Here is a 17,911-nt window from a genome sequence, read left to right as displayed (position 1 = left end):
AATACGGTTCAAACCGTTAAAGCCCAATACGGTTCATTAAGGCCCAATACGGTCCGTTAAGGCTCATACGATTCATTAAGGCTCATACGATTCATTAAGGCCCAATTCAGTTCGTTAAAGCCCAATACGATTTTTTTAAATTTTTTTAAAAGGTTTTTTTAATTTTTTAAAAATTATTTTTGTAAAACAATTTCCGGCGGATTTATATTTTTTGAATTTTTAAACTTTCCGGCGGATTTCCGGCGGATATTTTTTTTAGCTTTTTTTAAAATGTATTTTTCTAGAATTTTTTTTTTAAAATTTTTTTAAATTTTTTTTTCTAAAACAATTTTTAAAATTTCCGGCGGATTTTGTCTGCCGGAAAATGTTAAAAGATTTTTATATTTTTTTWAAAATATTTCCGGCGGATTTCCGGCGGATATATTTTTGGTTTTTTTTAAATTTATTTTTCTTTTTTAAATTTTTTAATAATTATTTTTCTAAAACAATTTTTAAAATTTCCGGCGGAATTTTTCCGCCGGAAAATGTTAAAAGATTTTTATTTTTTTTTTAAAAATATTTTCCGGCGGATTTCCGGCGGATACATTTTTAATTTTTTTTTAATTTATTTTTCTATAAGTTTTTTTATAAATTTTTTAAAAATTATTTTTCTAAAACAATTTCCGGCGGATTTCCGACGGATTTATTTTTTTTAATTTTTTAAACTTTCCGGCGGATATTTCCGCCGGTAAAATATTTTTCCGTTTTTTTTCAGATATTAATTAATTTTTAAAGATTAATTAACCCTTAATTAATAAATCCGCCGGAAATCCGCCGGAAATCTGCCGGAATTATTACCGATTTAAATTTTCCGGCGGATTTCCGGCGGAGCTCCGGCGGAAGTCAACAAAAGTTGACTTTGTTAATTTCCGCCGGAAATCCGCCGGAAAATTTCCGGCGGAAAATTTCCGCCGGAAATTCCGCCGGAAATACCCAGTTTTCGGATACCTTTGGAGATTGTTGACGTAATCAACGTAGGTCAAACCAAATCGATCTTTGTAACCGAAACTCCATTCAAAGCTATCCATGAATGACCATGCGAAATACCCCTTTACATTTACCTTGTTACTGCAACATTAGTTATACGCCAATAGACTGTGTCATGATTATGTTTGTGATTTAATGTTCATTTTAATTTGTATTTCAATTATGTGTGTTCAATAAAAACAAATGTGAAGTAACATACCATATAGCCGTTCGAATGGCAGTGAGATGTTTCTGTATGTATTCCAATCGGTATGTATCATCCCAAACTTCTTGGTATGTTTTTCCAGTGTCATTCATCTCAGGAGAACCTGTCACAATATATAGTAATGCAATTATAAATTTGAACATATGAGGATTCAACAAGAAACAAATAAAATGGTTATCATTTAACTTACCATTCTCAGTTATTATAATAGGTTTGGATACATTGTATGTGTTCTTAACCAGATACAAGAGCTCTGTAAGCTCAGCAGGACAAAGATAAACCCATGACAGCATTGGGTTTGTTGGATCAACATATGCCTGCAAAGTACGTCATGTTACACTTGGTTAAGTATAGTAGTTACGTACGGAAATAATCAAAATTAAATGGGAGATCGCCTTGTTTTCATTTCTTTTATCAAGTAAAGTTGTCTTACTTGCTTTCCTATAGGATCTCCATTGGAATCATTTCCTGAAAAATGTAAATATTGACATATATTTTAGAAATCCACAAAGATAAATAGACACCTTGTTTTCATTGACGAACATATATTCATAGAATATAAGACCGACATGTGCCAAATAAATAGAAACTAAGTTTTCCATTACCTGATGCTTTGAAGCGACCATCCCTAGTATATCCGGGAGGAATATCAACAGAAAGAGCTTGATATTGGATATAAAATGCAGTGTAGTAGTTTATTCCAAGAAAATCGTACGAATCTATCAACTTGGTGCATTGATCATCGGAGAATTCAGGCAGGGTAAGACCTTTTGGATAGTTAGCAGTAGGAGTAGTGGAAAACTTTTGCATATTTTCGGGCCATTTTACTTTTACTAATGGCTCAAGAAACCAGAAATATTCGTCATTGAAACATATAATTTTAAAGGTTGTTAGCAAATGAATAAATAAACTATCCTACTATAACTTATGCATGCTTACCATCCGTTCCCGAAATCATATGCATATTGCACGGCTTTGACATCTTCATCATTACTCGAACCACGAAAAGGCTTGCAAAAGCTAAGGTCAAGCGTAATTCCCACTTTACCCTTTGGAAACTCTAAATGATGTTCCATGAGGTTAGTTATATATGATTAAACTAAAACATGACGATGGATTAATTTCACACTATATGCATTCCAAAAGTGTACGAAAATTGCTTCCTTTAAGCAAATACCTTATAATCTTTCTCATATTTTTTATAAGCGACTGCATGACAGTTAAGTAAGTTGTATGCTACTGTATATGGCTCGGTTTCAACATCACTATCTTTACAATTTGCACTCCGACCAGGTGCAAATGTACCGATAACATAACCATTATATGTGAACATATGTGGCTCGTTTATAGTCAACCAATTCTTTACCCGATGTCCAAACTCTCAGAAACAAATATCAACATAGTCGACAAAATCATCCCTGTGATTTAATACAAATAATATGTCAAAAGATACACGCACAAATACACTATTTTATTTGAAAAATACATGTAGTAGCCATTGAAGAATCTAAGGACTTAACCATCATGACCATTGATGAACTCACAGACTCATTGCAAGCTTATGTAGAGAGAATAAACAAGACGAAGAAGGAAATAGTTTCAGATCAAGCATTTCGGTTAAAGTTGTCTCTAAAGGAGAAGAAGGGAGGTTTCAAAAACCAAAAAGGTGGAGGACGTGGAAGAGGTTATGGTTGGAACAAATCAAATCAAACTCAAGATTTCATAGATTCACAAAGAGGACATGGACGTGGAAATCAAAGAGGATGAGATCGTGGTTAATTGAATGTTTCAATTGGCACAAACTTTGTCATTTGGTGAAATAAAGTTAATATATAAAAAAAAGAAAAACAAGATGCTAATTGGGTGTCTGGAAATAGAAACCAAATACATCATAATGATGACACTTTGTTGTTCATGTCTCGTGGTGGAGATGGTGATGATATTAGGGAAATAAACAGTGGTGCTAGCGAACATATGACAGGTAACAAAAACTTATTTTTCAAGTTGTTTGAAAGTGATTTTGGAGAACTTAAAGTTGGTGATGGAAAATCATACTGGTTCGTGGTATTGGTCAATTGGAATTTAAAACAAAACAAAGAAAAACTGAAACGATGTCCGAAGTTTATTTTGTTCCAAGCACAAAATACAATTTGTTGAGTGTTGGCCATCTTTTGAAGAATGGTTATGACATTCATTTCCATGTGTATGTGTTATATGTACAAATGTGTATGTGTGTGTTATATATTGAAATGTGTATGTGTTATATGTATCTGTTTGTCCGTGTTAAATGTATGCTTGTGTATGTGTATGTGTTATATGTACAAATGTGTATGTGTGTGTTATATATTGAAATGTGTATGTGTTATATGTATCTGTTGGTCCGTGTTAAATGTATGCTTGTGTATGTGTATGTGTTTGTGCTATATGTATACATATGTATACATATGTTAGAGTATATTTATGCATGTATCGAGATACCACCCTCCCGACAGGTAGAATGTGTGGCATAGGATAGTAAGGACTTCACACCCCTCAGAGGACATTACCCTCCCTGGATCCCGAGCCATATTGACTCAACATGATTGATCATGTTTTTATCTTTATTGCGAGCTTTGTGCATTACTATTGTTTTTTTACCAACTTATGTGTTATGTTTTAAACATGTGCGGGATATCGATCGTTAGAGATCCAAGTGTAGGCGGTATAGGCAATCGGGCGACCATGCTTGAGGGTTTGTCATCCAAGCACACCGGGGGATTGATTATTGCTACACCGACACCAAATGGTAATTCACAGTTTTTTTGAATATATAATTAGATTTGTAAGTTTACTAATAGCTTAACTTAATTGATTATTATACAGAGAGATCTGGGGTCGTGTAAAGACCCAATTTTTTTTCTTCTTAATATAATAAACGTCCATGTATAAATAAGTCATAAAGTCTAAATAGTTCAACGCAATGGAAGTATTTATTTTTAAAACTAATAAAACTTAAAAGGAACATTTGTTTAATGATATCCTTATCAAATCCCGGATAGTCTCCACGCCAAGCCTTTATTCCGCAATAGCCGGTTCTAAACTTTCTCCTTTCCCTTGCTACTATTCCCGTGTATGAGACGACCTGGTTGCATAATTGTTTTTGAAAGAAGTTGGGTGAGCCAAGAGCCCAATGAATTAACGGTTTTAATGCATACACCATATAAGAAAAATAGATTTCACAAAGCATCATAATTTATCATGCATAGAGTCTAAACAACACACTTCACAAAGCTAGTGGCGTTACGGAAGTTGACTACCTCATACAACATTACCTGGCGAACTCACACAGCGTGTCCGCACTTACGGCTTAGACAAGCTCACAAAGCATGCTTGTCTTTATGGAATCATACCGTAGTACAGCCCCTATTGCCACACAACATATTTTATAAAATAAGGCACGTTTTTTTTACGCATACATGATATACAATTATATAGAGAAAAATCCAGCAAGCTTGCATATAATTGTAAATAAAATGTGCAACCATTTTTTTTTTTGAAAAGTCACGTATAACTCACCATATAGGTCATAACTCCAAACAGTTCCTCGAAATTCCTCATGTTCTCCCAAAATACGCATCAAACTTGTTGCTCTTCACCAAATCATCCTCATCTTTCACCTCACTTATACGAGTTTCCTTCCTCGAGAATTTGTCATCTTTATGCTTGAAGAGCTCCCCATATATATACTTAGTCATCGGCGGTTTCACGGAATATGAAACGATAAGCCAATATTAATGGCTGTAAGTTTCATGACCATTGGGTATCCTATCATTTAATTACATTTAATTTTAGGGTCTAAACCCTTCACTTTGATCTTTACACTATAAGTCCTTGAAATTTAACGACTACCAATTCCATTCCTTTTTTTTTTTTTTTTGTTATTACAGGTCGCAACCCAATTTCTTTTAGGTTGTTTGAGCGGATCTACTGCTCGAAATGAAAGGTGACTCACGGTTCACCCGACCTACCTACTAATCCTCTGATCTTCATTTATCCCAAATCGGCGGTAAGTGTTATAAAATAATTACTTGGTTTATAGGTTCGTTGGTATGTTTAAAATAATACATTTTAATAAACGTAGTGATGCTATTAGTTTGGACTTCTAGGACAAATGTTTGGCTACGTAGGTAGGTTGGTTGACAATGAGACTACCATTGGTAATTAGAATATTATAATTATTAATAAAGCATGCAATGAATACATTTATTCACATTTGTTATGTTGTTGATGTCTACGAATATAAGTTTACCTGCTTTTGTTTTGGTAAACCATATGAGCGATTCCGAGAGCTTAGGGATGAGACATTGTCTAGTACGGAGCCCAACACCAAACCTCCTCATGATCCAGTTGTTTGGGAGCAGAGTATCAGAGGAAGGAGGAAAGGTCTCTTTTAGGGTTTGGGATCTCTGAGGATCCCCTTTTTGCTTGAGCGGTCATTACATTTCATTGCAACAAAATTACTAATTTTTGTTTGTTACATTGAATATTCACTAATAAAAGAATTGGGCATTTCCTGCGAGTTTTCCGGCAGACAACAAAAAAGTCAACTTTCGTTGACTTCCGCCGGAAATCCGCCCAAAAAAAGATTCTGGTAATATTTTCGGCGGATTTTGTAATTAATTATTTTAGAAAAGTTTTAACTCTAATTACATTAATTTACCCGCGGATTTTCGACAGATATTTAATTAATTTTTTAAGATTAAGGTCCGTCGGAAATCCGCCAGAGAGTAATTAAAAATTAAAATTTATTTTTAAAATTTTCCAATCCGTCAGTAATAGTTATTCAATATTTAAAAAAAACTTAATGATTTCCAGCGGATTTCCAGCGGCTTTTTGATTTTTCCCATTTTTCAAACTTCTTTTCTTAATGGATCGTATTAAGCTTTAAAGGATCGTATGTGACTTTAATGGTTCTATTGGGATTTAGTGGATGTTAGTTAGGCTTTAATAGATTGTATTGGGTTTTGACGGATCATATTGGTGTTGAATGGAACGTATTAGGCTTTAACGGTTCTATTGTGCTTTAATGAATCGTATTGGGCTTTAACGGTTCTATTGGGCTTTAATGCATCGTAATTGGCTTTACTGCATGTTAGTTGTGGTTTAATGTATCGTATTGGGCTTTAATGGACCATATTGGGTTTTAATGGACCGATTGAGCTTTAATGGATTGTATGGGACATTATTGGATCGTATTGGGCTTTAAAGAATCGTATTGGGCATTAATGGACCGTATTGGGCTTTAATGGATTGTATTGGGCTTTAATGCATCGTATTGGCTTTAGTAGATATTAGCTGTGGTTTAATGGATCGTATTGGGATTTAATGGTTCATATTGGGCTTTAATAGATCGTATGGGACATTAATAGATCGTATTGGGCTTTAAAGGATTGTATTAGGCTTCAATGGATCGTATTGGCTTTAGTTGATGTTAGTTGTGGTGTAATGGATCGTATTGGCTTTAGTGCATCGTATTGTCTTTAGTGCATCGTATTGGCTTTAGTGGATGTTAGTTGTCGTTTAATGGACCGTATGGGGCTTTAGTGGATCTTATTGGGCTTTAATGGATCATATGAGGCATTAATGAATCATATTGTGCTTTAATGGATCGTATTGGGTTTTAATTGATCGTATTGGGCTTTAATTGATCGTATTAAGGTTTAATAGACCGTATTGGTCTTTAATGGATCTTATTGGGCTTTAATGGATCTTATTGGGCTTTAATAGATCGTAGGGGGCATTAATGGATTGTATTGAGCTTTAAAGGATCGTATTGGACATTAATGCATCATATTGACTTTATTGGATGTTAGTTGTGGTTTAATCGACCGTATTAGGCTTTAATTGATGTTATTGGGTTTTAATGGACCGATTGAACTTTAATGGATCGTATGGGGCATTAATGAATCGTATTGGGCTTTAATGGATCGTATTGGTTTTTAATTGATCGTATTGGGCTTTAATTGATCGTATTGTGGTTTAATGGACCGTATTCGGCATTAATGGACCATACTGGGCTTTAACGGTTCAATAATAATAATTTTAAAAAATATATAATAATAATAATATTTTAATAATAATAATAATAATTTCAATAATAATAATTTTAAAAAATATATAATAATAATAATATTTTAATAATAATAATAATAATTTCAATAATAATAATTTTAAAAAAATATATAATAACTATAATAACAATAATTTTAGTAGTCATAATAATAATAATAGTAATTTTAATAATAATAATGATAATAATAGTAATAATAATAACTTAAGTAAAATAATAATTTTTAAGTAAAATATTAATAATGGAAAAACATTAAAACACCGGCGGATTACCGAAAAAAAAATTACAAAAATTTCAAGAAAAACCGGTTAATTTTAAAAAATTTAAATTTTTTTAAAAATTTCTGACGGATTTGTCCGCCGGTAATATCAAAAAACATAAAAAACTCTATCTCCCTCATTGAACACAGCCGCCTGCAACAAAAACTATAAAAAAACGATCGTGAGAGACGAACATTGGGAGAGACCACCGACGACCACCTCTTTTCGGCCGCCGACCACCAACATCGAGAGAGACCTGCCGCCGACCACCTCTTCAACTCCGGTATGTATGTATTTTTACTGTATGTATATATGTATATGTATGTATACCGATGGATGTATATATGTATATGTATGTATGTTTACTCCATGTATACCGGCGGATTTATGTATGTATTTGTACGAATGTATATATGTATCATGTATATATGTATGTTTGTCAATAAAACATTTTGTAATTTTGTTGCCAACACAAATTTCATCAAACATTATTTTTTTACACATTTTTCAATATATAATTCATAGTTTTAGTAATTCGTCTTGAACTTTTCTTTATGCATATCCATATACTTTAGATGCCACAAACGCTTAAAACACAAGTTTATTAATACTAACAAATTGTTTTGTCAACTATCAAAATTCAAGAAATTGAGGTATATTTTGTGTTAGAATTGAGTTGTCAATTGTTGGGCAAACATTAGAACTTGTACTTATAAACGAAATTGAGATTTATTTTGTTTTAGAAATGGGTTGTTAATTGTTGGGCAAACGTTAGGACTTGTATTTAAAAACGAAATTGAGGTATATTTTGTGTTAGAAATGGGTTGCCAATTGTTGGGCAAATGTTAGGACTTTTATTTATAAACAAAATTGAGGTATATTTTGTGTTAGAAACGAAATTGAGGTATATTTTGTGTTAGAAATGGTATATTTTTGAGGAATATTTATTGTGTGGAATATTTATTGTATACTTGAATTATTGTTGTATGTTTTCTAACATTGCTTTGTAGAAAAATCGACAATGCCGCGTACTCGGATTACCGGTCGAGATAGTGACAGTACACCTAGACGCGGTATGGGTAGAGTCTCTAGTAGTGCTTCGGCACACCCGGAGGAGATAGAGTCTGGTCGTAGTAGCGCTGCTCCGGAGCCGCTTCCACAACAGCGGACAGTTATTGGCATCCGTGGCAAAGAGTAAACATTTACATCTTTTAATTGATATAAATAATTATTTTTTGTATTGATGCTAATTCAATTCATTATTTATATAGTTGTAATGACACCAGTGTGATCCGTCGAATCACCAAGATTAACCGAGAGCTGCTTGACGGCCCATAGGTCAGTTGGGAAAAAATCCCAAGGGATGTGAGACGCCGAATGTGGAGCGGTTCCATGTTCCTGGTATATATTCAACTTGTTATATTTTTGCTATTGTTTTGAATCTAAGAATCGACTAAACTTTTACATACAGGGCTAATACACTTGGGATCCGGCTTTGGACGCCCAGATCCTAGACACGTGGGAGAGAAAGTCAGCCAACCCATACAATGACAACTTGAGTGGCGCGATGAACAAAGCTGGGGAAAAAGCAAAAAAGAATGGGTATCCTCAATACGATGAAACAGACCCACACCGAGATATGAGTGTTTTGAAGAACTTCCCCCTAGTTGGATATATTCATATGTGTGGAGCCAGATGGTTGGTCGTTGGAACAATGACAACTGGAAGGTTGTTTCCGGTGTGGTTCGTGAGAATCGTGATAGCCAAGTTGTGCTACACACCGGTGGATCGATCCCATTTCCGGAGCATGGTGTTCGTCTGGTAGGACCTAAAACCCATTAATTTAGTAGCTTGATTTTTAATATGTTATAATTAACACATGTTCGTATTATTTGACCTTTGTAGACAAAAGCAAAAGACAGCGTGCCACCGACCGTTGTGGAATTGTTTGATCATACGCATAAGAAGAGGTGGAGTGGAGATGCTGCATCTACATATTCTGGGGGTACGTGACCTCTAAGTGTAGCCAAGTCATGGTAAGTATATCTATCTATTTTTATGTTTATAATTGGATAGGTAACTATCTATCTAGGTTAGGCAAACGTTCAAGTGGTTTAAATTAAAAATCTAGTTTGGGTTGCCATTTATTGGGCAAACATTAGGATTGTTTAAGTTAGAAATTTTGTATATTTAGTTTGGGTTGCCACTTGTTGGACAAACGTTAGGATTGTTTTGTCTGGAAACGTCCATTTACAGCCATCATGCTGTCAAAATTGACTTGCAATCTTCTTTAAACCATATATAGGATGACTATTCAACAGGTTTCACTCAAAGATATGATGATGATCCATCCACCTGTCCCTTATTAGATAAAGAGTTGTGGGAGCATGCGGTTGGGGGAAGCAAGAAAGGCCGTCTAATTGGGTTTTGGTACAACCAGGATCCCAATTGGGTCTTGACTGGGAACTACACACAAGGTGGTCCATCGTCTTCAGAGAGTCAGGTATGTGCCAATTTTCTTTTGATGATGTTTATCGATTTAGTTTATAATTCATATTAAATATTATGACGTTTTATTTATTTTATAGTAAATTGAAGCCTCAAGGACTGAACTTAGAGATTTACAAGAAGAAAATCAGCGAGAGAATGAGCGACGGCGGGCGGAGGAGGAGCGAAGGCGAGAGAAGGAGGAGTGACATGATAAACAACTTCAAGATATGGCTGCTTTGGTTAGACAACTAGTCAATCTCAATATTTCCCCCCTACCACTGAATTAAATGTCGCATGTTTGTTTGGAACAATTTAGTTTTTGTTTATAACAATTATGTGCTACTTTATATTGGTTGGAATAATTGTTGTTTAGTTTAATGTATGATATTTAATTGTATTTCGTCTTTTTAGTTTTTTTTTAATATTTTACAGATTTACAAGTTTTAAATATTTATTGTAAAAATATTCTAAAATTAAAAAATTTAAACATTTCTGGCGGATACAAATATAATCCGCCGGTAATATTTAAAGCTATAAATTAGTTTTTTTTTTAATTCTTAAATTATTTTTTCTGGTGGATAAAGTTACCGGCAGATTTCCAACGGATATTTTCTGCCGATAAATTAATTCATTTTTTTTTTAAAAAAACTTAAATATTTTCTTAATTTAATGAAGATATTTTAAATAAAACCGGTGAAAATTTTCTGGCGCCCGGAATCCGCCAGTAAGTCCGCCAGGAAAATAATCACCAGCGCCATCTTTTCCGGTGGCCATATCCGCCTGAAGTTAGATTTCCGGCGGATTTGGCCGCCGGAAAAGATGCCCTATTTGGTAGTAATATACAGGTAGCTAAGATGCAGGAGAAAATGGGAAGGATAAAGTTGGAGGGAAGTGGCGGGAGGATTACTATTTGGCCGAGGTGGATGCCGAACGCAAGACGAGGGCTAATCTGTAGGCCTAACAAGACTAGTACGCTAGCCAGTTAGCTCAACAAGTCATGTTATCGGCTCAGTTTACTACTTTTATGCAGCAGTATGGACACACTTCCCCCTCCCCCTCCCCCTCCCCCTCCTTATAGTTAAATTGTTATGTAATGACCGGACATTTGAATTATATGAATTTAATATTTTGAATTTGTATGAATTGATTATTTTTAATTTGTTGGACAATTTTAGTTTGGTGTTTTGAATTGATGGGCATGTTTTATACAAAATATACAAGAAATGCATTATTTTAAGATATTCTTTTCACAATTTAGCAAAAATTATCGACGGAAATCAGTTGCTACAAATAAGTCTATCTGTTGCTAAAGTTTGTCGCTAACCCTTTGCTAAAAGTCCATCGTTCAAAGGGATCGTCACTAATCCATCGCTCATATGGTTCATCGTTAATCCGTCGCAGATTAAATAGACAAGCATAGACAAGCTCTAGATGTAGGCTATGGAGTAGTATTTGGTGAGCTATATAAATAGACCTTTTCTATCATCTTTCGAGAGAGTTAAAAACAACATTCCTCCAATCAAAGAATCAAATCCTTGATTCTTACTTCAAATTTTATTTCCGTTTATAAGCAATTTATTCGAGTGTCTGTAAAGATACATAAAAAGCTTTTGTGCCAAGGGTTTGTAGTCATGTTGTATACTATTTTGGTCCACCTCTAAGTAACATGTACATTAAAGTGAATCGTAACCTTGAGATGGGCTCGGAAAAGGTTTAAGTAGCCAAAGATGGATTAACCTCTCTAAATACGAGTGTTAGATGCATCTCTAACCCCATTGTCACAAATGGATTATTTTGGGTGTTAGAAAATTACTGCAAAAAATAGGAAGTAAAGCAAACAGATTAGGATGTGATTAAGATCACTATCCTTAGAATAATATTAGCCCCTACTATATGATGTTAGGTTATGGCTAATTTATTCCCACGATTAACCCAATCCAGATGAATGATACAACAAACCATACATCTCTATTAACATATTAAACGTTGCAGGAAACAATATAGGAGAAGAGTAACATAGGAGAAGAGTAACATAGGGGAAACAATATATGTGTGGGACAAAAATTCTAACTTTTGAAGACTATATCCAACATTGGGTGTCATCCCAATCTAGTGAATCTTGCCAGTAGTGCCAAATGAAACATGATGAAGTTGATGTACTTGTGGTTTCAGCCAAAATTGAAATTCTTGAACCATCTTCGGTCCTGCAACTGCAAATGACATGGTTATGAAGATCCAGGTTACACCAGAACAGGAACTCCAATCTTTCTGGCATACTCTTTTTGTCAGAATCTAAGTATGAAAGGGGAAGGAAGAATAAATTAAAGGCAAGATGCAATCATCTCTGAATCTGATGCCTGCCAACAATATTCATCATCTTCTCTTCTATCTTTTAGGGTTGCTTTTTCCCCCTTAATTTACATTATACCCACAATATCTAACCTATTTATGCCCTTCTTGCTAATCTTGATGGTATTCTTGTTTATTCTTCAAAAGAATCGTCATCAATGTCCACCACTAACCTTCTTGTCATAGATCTAGGAACCAAAATTACCATGGTACTTAGTTTGGAAACAAAAGAGAGGTTCCAACACCCACAAGAATAGATGGAACAAGAAGTTCTTTATTTAGCAAATAATTGTAAAATAATCGATGAATTTTTGACAGATTTTCAACGGATGTACGGTTGATTATCCATCAAAAAATTTAAGAAGATAATTAATCCGCCGAAAAATATTTAAATAATTAAAAATTAATTTTTTATTTCCGTCAAAAATCTACGAAAGAGTCAATGGAAACCATTGAAAATCCCTGGAAGAATACCCTCGAAATTCCTTCGAAAATTTTATGAAAGGGTTGTTGAAAATGGCTTGGCATTTTCATGGCTTTTTCGAGAGATCTTCTTCGTCGAAAATCTCTCGAAAACCCACATTTTCGTCCAAAATTTCCCGATGAGAAATTCCATAGAAAATGTAGATTTTCGACATAATTTTCAGTCTAAAACGCTCCTTTGGTTTGTAGTGCCAACTATTCTTATCTCTGAATAATTTTGGTCTTTCTTTCTTCTGAAGCGTTCTGACTTTGTAGAGATAATGATCATCGCAAGTTATACAAGCATATGGCTTACATTAATCTTCATTAGAGATAACATGATCTTACATGCAATATTACAAGAGCATTCCCATAGGAGTAACTAGGTAATTTCAATCTAATAGAACCCAGGATGAAAAACTAATAGAAAACACGAACAAAACCTACACAACCATCCATCCAACAGGTTTTTCTGTTTATAAATTGTACTTTGCTCTGATCAATCTCATCATTAATACCACCACACCCTCCTCAAAACTGAAACAACTCCGGGTAAAACGGTAATTTAAACACGTCGACAGGCCTAGGACGAGAAAAACAAGATGAGCCCATCGTCACAAATGGATTTTTTTTGGGTGTCATCCCAGTGTAGTGAATCTTGTCAGTAGTGCCAAATGAAACATGATGCGGTTGATGTACTTGTGGTTTCAGCCAAAATTGAAATTCTTGAACCATCTTCGGTCCTGCAACTGCAAATGACATGGTTATGAAGATCCAGGTTTGTGTTAATATTATTTATTAGTTTAAGGGCAAAATGCCCGAAATATCAACCTATTTTTATAAATTTTCTTATTTTAGTATTTTACTTTCAGTTTTTTTCTTATTACTGCAATATAGTTTCGATTTTTTTTTAATTAGGGTATTGTATTTTCAAAAGTTTACCCGTTATAGCATTATGTAACCTTTTAAATTAAATTTATCCATTAAAAAAACCTCGTATAATGAGTAAATTTAATTTAAAAAGTTATTCAATGCTATAACGGATAAATTTTTGAAAGTACGATGCCCTAATAAAAAATATTTTAGACTATCATCTTAATAAAAGAGATGAAAATAAGGTAAGAAAATATTTAATCAACTAAAGTCCGACCCCAATCACAGATTCTTGGATTTGCTTATGCAATTTCATAATTACACCACATAAGAGCAACATAAGCATAAAGAATTTGGATTATTAAGGTAAATAGTGGAATACATTATTTCTTATTATTATTTTGTCTAATAGACAATTATTAAGTACCGGTACATGGATACATAATGACGAAAATACAAATTTATTAAGACACAATTCAGGATTCTAATTATACTTTATTTCATGCTCTCGCCTTCTTCAGTTTTGGATTCACTTCGATTGCTTTTTCTGCTTCAAACACTGTACCATTGACTTTCTCACCATCCATGGATCTTTTTAGAACATTCTCGGAAAGAAAGTTTTTGTACCATAGTGCCGAATTTTTCGGATACCTTTGGAGATTGTTGACATAATCAACGTAGATCAAACCAAACCGTTCTGTGTAACCGGAACTCCATTCAAAGCTATCCATGAATGACCATGCGAAATAGCCCATTACGTTTACCTTGTTACTGCAACATTAGTTATACGCCAATAGACAGTGTCATGATTACGTTTGTAATTTAATGTTCATTTTAATATTTATTTCAATTATGTGGGTTCAATAAAAAAATATGAAGTAACATACCGTATAGCTGTTTGGATGGCAATGAGATGTTTCTGTATATATTCCAATCGGTATGTATCATCCCGAACTTCTTCGTATGTTTTTCCAGTCTCATTCATTTCAGGAGAACCTATTACAATATATAATAATACAATTATAAATTTGAAGATATGAGGATTCAACAAGAAACAAACAAAATGGTTGTCATTTAACCTACCATTCTCAGTGATTATAATAGTTTTGGATACATTGTATGTGTTCTTAACCAGATACAAGAGCTCTGTAAGCTCAGCAGGACAAAGATAAACCCATGATAGCTTTGGGTCTGTTGGATCAACATATGCCTGCAAAGTACGTCATGTTAGACTTGGTTAAGTATAGTAGTTACATGCGGAAATAATCAAAATTAAATGGGAGATTCCCTATTTTCGTTTGTTATATTAAGTAAAGTTGTCTTACTCGCTTTCCTATAGGATCTTCATTGGAATCAATTCCTGAAAAATATAAATATTGACATGTATTTTAGAAACCCACAAAGATATTCATAGAATATAAGACCGACATGTGCCAAATAAACAGAAACTAAGTTTTCCATTACCTGATGCGTTGAAGTGACAATCCGTACTATATCCTGGAGCAATGCCGACAGAAGGAGCTCGATATTGGATATAAGATGAAGTGTAGTAGTTTATTCCAAGAAAATCGTATGAATCTATCAACTTGGTGCGTTGATCAGCGGAGAATTCAGGCAGGGCACGACCTTTTGGATAGTTAGCAGTAGGAGTAGTGGCAAACTTTTGCATATTTTCCGGCCATTTTCCTTTTACTAAGGGCTCAAGAAACCTGAAATATTCGTCATTGTAACATATAGTTTTAAAGGTTGTTAGCAAATAAACAAATAAATTATCCTACTATAACTTATGCATGCTTACCATCCATTCCCGAAATCATATGCATATTGAACGGCTTTGACATCTTCATCATTACTTGGACCACCATAAGGCTTGCAAAAGTTTAGGTCAAGCGTAATTCCCACTTTACCCTTTTGGGATTTCTAAATGATGTTCCATGAGGTTAGTTATATATGATTAAACTAAAACATGACGATGGATTAATTTACACACAATAAGCATTCCAAAAGTATATGAAAATTGCATCCTTTAAGAAAATACCTTATAATCTTTCTCATATTTTCTATAAGCAGCTGCATGACAGTTAAGTAGGTTGTATGCTACTGTATATGGCTCTGTTTCAACATCACTATCTTTACAATTTTCACCCCGACCAGGTGCAAATTTACCGATTACATAACCATTATATGTGAACATGTGTGGCTCGTTTAAAGTCAACCAATTCTTTACCCGATCTCCAAACTCCCAGAAACAAATATCAACATAGTCGACAAAATCAGCCCTGTGATTTAATACAAATAATATGTCAAAAGATACACGTACAAATACACTTTTTTATTTGAAAAAAACTTACACGACTTTTGAACTTAAGAAACCCATGTACTCTTCTTCCAAAGCATTAGGAAGATCCCAGTGGAAAAGAGTGACAAACGGCTCAATGCCATTGGCTAATAACTCATCTATTAGTTTGTTGTAGTAGTTGATGCCTTCCTGGTTCTTACCCATGCTTACTTTCCCGCCTACTTAAATCAAAATCAAAATAAGCTTTGAATGAATTTATGATAAAAATACAACATTGTTCTTTCATAGGTTTAATATTGAAGGATTTTGCTTATACTGTATGCAAGGCTTACACACGATAGCTTTTATTGTAAAGAATATTTGGTTCTTATTTATTCTAGTGAAGGAATATTGTTGAAATATGTTCTTTTTCACCTGGTAATATTCTCGGCCATGAAATAGAGAATCTGTAAGAGTTGACACCCATTTTCTTCAGCAACTGAACATCTTCCTGATAGTTGTTTACAAAGGAGCTAGATAAGTTATATATAAATATCAAGCATTAATTTTATTTCATAAACCAAAAAGATATGTTTACCTTCATTCTTGAGTAGCTGTCAACAGTAACACATGCATTTGTACCTCCGCTAATCTTGTCTGCAATCATCGCCATTGTCATCCATTTATTTAATGATTGACGCGATCAAACCCAAAAAATCTAGAGAAACATACCAGGGTTTCTTAGGGCAAAACAATCGCAGATACTCAGGCCTTTACCATCCGCATTCCAAGCACCTTCAACCTAGAACTCAAACAATAACAACTTTAAGTATGCTTATTTTAGTTATTGAACATTTTTTGTTTTAATAAACATATTTATATCTTGATTAAAAATATAACAATTGAGTCTTATCTACATAATGTGAACAGTATATGAACTACAAAAAAGGATGACCAAACAATTCCCAAGATGACAGAGAATCAGGCATTTTTTTTATGATGCAAGACCCATGTTTACATTGCATACCTGATAAGCAGATGTTGCTACTCCAAACAAGAAATTACTTGGAAAATTTTGACGTTTGAGATCATCATCCAAGAGGGGAGTATGGTTGAAGTCAAGCATTGTTTCGTCACCCATTATGAACGGTTAAACGTGTAAAGTAGGTTGAGAGAAAACCTTTACACCTTCAAAGTGTGATGGTGAAGAGTGGTGAGAACTTAGTCACATGGTATGGTATTTATAGCCTCCAATCCAAGTTCAAGCTGGTGATAATTGTGTAAATGGATTCCTAGAAGACAAAAGGTAACCATTCTGATAAGATATTTCATATTTAATTAGGTTGTAGACTTTAATTTATGCAATGAATTCACATTCTAGCCCTTTCTGTTAATCCAAATGAAAGAGTATGTTGTTCTTTATACCATATTTAATTGTTGTGTTATACCGACTAAGGTAAGGGGCTGTTCGGTTGCAGCTTAATGGATTGTATAAGCCATATGGCTTATTCGCACAGCTATATCTAGTTGTTCGGTATGGGCTTATTCGATCAGCCCATGGCTGAACCACTCAGCTACAAAACCTATGTCCTTTGTATTCAACTGTTAACTTTCCTTAACTACCCCTCTTTATAGCCATTCCTCCCTCAAGAAACATTAGTTTTATTTCTATTGGAGATGCAGCAAAACTTGACTCAAATTTCTTCATCTCTCTTTTTATATTTCAACTTATCGTAACCCTTTCCAATTGTCGTTTCGAATCTCTTCTCTCCAATGGTGTCTGCTCTCAAGAAGGGAAACAAGATCATCCAAATCGCCCGCCTCAAGCAGGTTATGCAACCAGGGGATTACTACTCCCC

The 17,911-nt window shown here is 34.1% G+C and overlaps 1 protein-coding gene and 1 pseudogene across 1 annotated transcript; both read right to left on the bottom strand.

Annotated features, from left to right (window-relative positions):
• The window catches only part of LOC112529105, a 5,738-nt pseudogene extending 1,887 nt beyond the window's left edge, over positions 1-3,851 (bottom strand).
• A 10,356-nt stretch (positions 3,852-14,207) lies between these two features.
• LOC112529104 (beta-glucosidase 24-like) lies at positions 14,208-17,193 on the bottom strand. Its single transcript, XM_025140178.1, has 12 exons — positions 17,080-17,193; positions 16,785-16,854; positions 16,651-16,709; positions 16,488-16,563; positions 16,126-16,291; positions 15,813-16,053; positions 15,573-15,694; positions 15,239-15,483; positions 15,100-15,134; positions 14,858-14,984; positions 14,662-14,770; positions 14,208-14,545 (listed from the first exon to the last, which is right to left on the bottom strand). The coding sequence occupies exons 1-12, from the start codon at positions 17,191-17,193 to the stop codon at positions 14,275-14,277; spliced, it is 1,635 nt and encodes a 544-aa protein (XP_024995946.1). The 3' UTR covers positions 14,208-14,274.
• Positions 17,194-17,911: the final 718 nt, after the last annotated feature.

Source organism: Cynara cardunculus (assembly GCF_001531365.2).
Source record: "Cynara cardunculus var. scolymus isolate 2C chromosome LG 16, CcrdV1, whole genome shotgun sequence".
Taxonomy (NCBI): domain Eukaryota; kingdom Viridiplantae; phylum Streptophyta; class Magnoliopsida; order Asterales; family Asteraceae; genus Cynara; species Cynara cardunculus.
This window is presented reverse-complemented; position numbering and strand designations above follow the sequence as displayed.